Source organism: Lactuca virosa, chromosome 2, assembly GCF_052849685.1.
Source record: "Lactuca virosa cultivar CGN04683 chromosome 2, Lactuca_virosa_CGN04683_v6, whole genome shotgun sequence".
Lineage (NCBI taxonomy): Eukaryota > Viridiplantae > Streptophyta > Magnoliopsida > Asterales > Asteraceae > Lactuca > Lactuca virosa.
Window position 1 is genome coordinate 39262128 of NC_136427.1, and position 4200 is coordinate 39266327.

Sequence of the window (4200 nt, forward strand, 5' to 3'; positions counted from 1 at the left end):
GAGGAAATCTGTTTTGCAATGTATCTCTCCCACACCATTTGTCTTTCCAGAAAAGGATTCTGGTTGAATGGTTTGGAACCAGGGAAAATAGCTCGTCCGGAACAATGTTGTGATTTTGTAGACTCTTGATTGCTTTTGAAATATTACTCCACACCCCACCTGCACTCTTACTGACCAAGTAAGTGGCTCGTTGATTCCTAAGATTGTGAATACTGGTAATCACTTTAGACTATAGGCTTTCATTTTCGTTTCTTAACTTCCACCACCATTTGGTAAGTAAGGCCACGTTTTGGGCTTTAAGAGTACCCACCCTTAAACCTCCATCCTTTTTATCTGTCACTACCTTTGTCCAATCAACCCAAAGAATCTTTTTTTTAACCTCGGTCCCTCCCCATATGTTATGTTAATAGGCTGTGAAAAGGCTTACATGGGCTATGAGTGGCATCGATGTATAAGACTTCTTTTTATGAATATTTCTGAAATTAAAAACTTCAAGGAAAAAAAAAACAGTTTTTCATTCAAAACTCTATGATTTTCATATTGCAAGGCATACCTGCAAAATTACGAATTTCACAACTCGTATATATATATATATATATATTTTTTAATTGTCAAGACTACAATATAAAGTTTTTTTTTATCGTGGAAATGGTTATTGAGGATTTCTACAACAAAAAATATATTATTATCTTTTTTTTTTTTTGTAGATGAAATCAGGACAAAAAAAATTATATATATTTTTCATCGCTTGCATTTATTTTGCCAATTTTCCATGCAAAAGCTAGGAAATTTGTGGTTTTTCAAAAAAAAAAAACTCATTAACGATTTATGTCAGGAATTTAAGTATTTTGATTCAAAAATAAATAAATTAAAATTAACTAGTTAACATGATTTTTAAGTATTTTGATTCAAAAGTAAATAAATGAAAATTAACTAGTTAACATGATTGCGACGATATAAATAAACTATTGATAAATTCCAGGAGCAATACAAATCCAATTCCATTCTTCTGTTTTACTAAGAGAACAAAATCCTCTCATCAAAATAAATAAAAGTAAAAAAAAAAAAAAAAAATCTTTTAACTATAAGTTGAAATTTAAAAACTATTCAATTCTTTTTTACTAAATTTTGTTCTACTTCTTGTCAACTAAACACATAACAAATCAAAATCCCCTCATATTCAAATTCATGTAACAGATTCCATTCTTTCAAATAACATTCTGCAAACCAAATGCCACATCAGCATCTAGATTTTTCGATATCATTCTTTAACAAGTTGAAATCTGGGTTTTTTATATCACCTGGAATAAATGGAATTTAAATAACAAATGTAAGTAAGGGTAAAAGAGTAAATTTAACTAAGTCTTTGGGACTTTACCTGGACAACTCCAGCAACAAATAGTCCTTCATGCATCAAGTCTTCTGATAAAAGATATTCTTGTATTTGCCCATCTGCTAAAATCCACCATTTTTGTGGTGAAAGTCAAACGAGAGTTGACCTGTAAAAGAAGCATTCAAAGGTCAAAATTGGAAACTAATTTGTTCTTAAAAAGTAAAATTGCATACCTATAAACATAACATATGTAAAATGTAATACTTTTGGATACCTGATAATGCCAAGTGTTAAGCCATCTTGCATGCACTGATGACATCTCAAGGACAAATAAGTCCAAAATGCAACTTCAAAACGCCACATCATCAGTCACACAGCCACAGGGATGCCCACATTTTTACTGATAAAACCATCTTTTTCCATCAAGGGTACCCCCAAAGCAACTTTCTTTATTTCATAAGCTTCTTTAGGCATTCCAGCTTTTAAAAGGCGTGACACCAATGAATTCACAGTAATCGAATCAGGGGCACATTCGTCTTTTACCATCTTCTCAAAAAGACTTATTGCTTCAACCATTCGCCCTTTCATACAATGCCCAATTATTAAAATAGTAAATGTCAACTTATCAGGATTCACCTTTTTCTCCTCCATTTCTTTAAAAATCACATTGGCCTTATCCACATTTCCCGCTTTACAAAAACCATCAATCACAGGGTTGTAGATGAAGGCTTTAGGGGCAATATCGTCTCTTTTATTCAATTCTTGTAAAAGATCATGTGCTTCATTTAATCTACCTTCTTTACACAAAGCATTGATGAGGATTGAAAATGTGCGAATGTTGGGGTGTAAATTTCTTCTACTCATTTCATCCAAAATCTTGAAGGCTTTTGAGACTTCACCTATTCGACAATGGCCATTAATGATAGATGTGAAAGTGATAACATCGGGTTTACAATCAAAATCAAGCATTTTTTTATAAAAACTTGATAAAGAAACCATATTTCCAATTTTTCCAAACCCATCAATGATAACATTGAAGGTGAAATTGTTGGGTTTGATTCCAAGATTGATCATATCATCAAAGAGGAGTAAAGCCTCTTGCATCTTACCTAGTTTTTTGTACCCTTCTATAACTGAAGTAAAAGTCACAACATCTGGTGAACATGAAAATCCATCTATAATCAACATTTCTTGCAATAACTCGTGTGCTTTTTTGACATTTCCAACACGAAAAAATCCATCCAAAAGAGTATTATAGGTGACTTTATCAGGCAAACAATCAAACTCCTTCATTTGAGTGAAAAACTCAAAAGCTTTGTTAACCTTTCTAGCTCTACATAGACCAGAGATGACTATGTTAAAAGTATAAGCATCAGGGGAGTAGCATTGTGATCTTAGAATTACTTTTTCAAAGAAAGCTACAGCTTCATCCACCTTGTTGATCTTCATTAAGGAACTCAGAAGTCTGTTGAACACAAAACAACTGAGGGGATCATCTTTTTCTGATCTGTATTGAGAATAATCATTAATCAACTCCATGGCAACCTCAAGTTTACCAGAATTTATAAATGATGTAATTACAAACCCTAAAAGAGAACTATCTGGTGACAGGTTATCAATCCTCATTGAATCGATTACTAGTTTGGCTGCATTAGGAACACCCGATTGACAAAATGACCTTACAAGAAAACTATATGTTTCAAAGGAATGAACAAGATTCAACGTAACCTTGGTATACTCTAAAAACCTAAAAGCCAAATTCGGGTTGTTCCAATTACTATTCATATGCTCGATAACAGTAAAAGCAATCGAGGAATCTAATTTCTTGCGAAGATAATCGGAAATGTGAAGTTCTGTCACTGAGGATTTACGTCGAACATATAGAGTGCATACAACCTTAACGAACCAAACGGAGGCTGCGCCTCCGGTTTGACCTTGATATTTCGAGATCGAAGAAAATTTGGAAACCCATTGAAGCTTAGAGACGGTGAACAAATAGATTGGAAAAATATGGGTTCTTGGGAAATGATTGGACAACCTCAATGGCATTGTTCCTAAGCTAATTTGCTAATGGAAAGTGAAGGAATCGCAAAGACTCTCACGTACCCTTCAATCTAGAATCAGCAAATATAGCACCTGAAGATTGAATCAGCCACTCCGTCCCCATCTAAAACCATAACAAAGGGTTGGCAAGTTTTGTGTGTGAATTGATGAAGAAAGCCGACCCATCGAATCAACCATCGTCGATGTCAAACCCTCATCGAAAATTTCAGACCAAGCCTAATCCATTATTGTAGCCGTGAATGAATGAATCGGATGTAGGTCTCTGCAGGTCGGCCGAGCTCAGGTGAAGGTCGTACCAGGCAACCTTCGGGATGCTAGGTTCCGTGAAGAGAAATGATATTGGGCTATCACAGCCCAAATACCTTCTACGTCGACAATTGGGCTTACAATGGCAAAATGGCCCAAACCTGATACCCTTGGGCCTTGGTTTCTTAGATCCACCTACCCGAATTGTCTCGGATCCGTCTTGGGCTGCTCTGGTATTTTTTCGGTTTTGGTTAAGACCGGTCAGGTTTCGGCCCGATCTTGGATGGTCTTTTTTTGGTATTGATTCCGTTTAATACCGAACAACCCGACAGTCTTTGTGTTTGTCTTTTTGTTTCGGTTGGAGTTTTTTCTAGTGGTTTTGTTTCATAATACTAAAATAAAAAACTTCAACATTTCATTAATATAAAAAAATTATACTATTTTTTTATTAAATTACATAACTTGTAAAAATATAACATATGAAACGACATAACTTGCACCAATTCATGTCTCAACATGCCCCTTTTCGTACTTAAAATTCTGCCACGAGAGAAAAA

The 4200-nt window shown here is 34.5% G+C and overlaps 1 protein-coding gene across 1 annotated transcript; it reads right to left on the reverse strand.

Moving 5' to 3' along the window:
- Positions 1-986: 986 nt before the first annotated feature.
- LOC145159043 (Pentatricopeptide repeat (PPR) superfamily protein) lies at positions 987-3712 on the reverse strand. Its single transcript, XM_079077942.1, has 3 exons — positions 1608-3712; positions 1379-1499; positions 987-1301 (listed from the first exon to the last, which is right to left on the reverse strand). The coding sequence occupies exon 1, from the start codon at positions 3380-3382 to the stop codon at positions 1703-1705; it is 1680 nt and encodes a 559-aa protein (XP_078934068.1). The 5' UTR covers positions 3383-3712; the 3' UTR covers positions 987-1301; positions 1379-1499; positions 1608-1702.
- Positions 3713-4200: the final 488 nt, after the last annotated feature.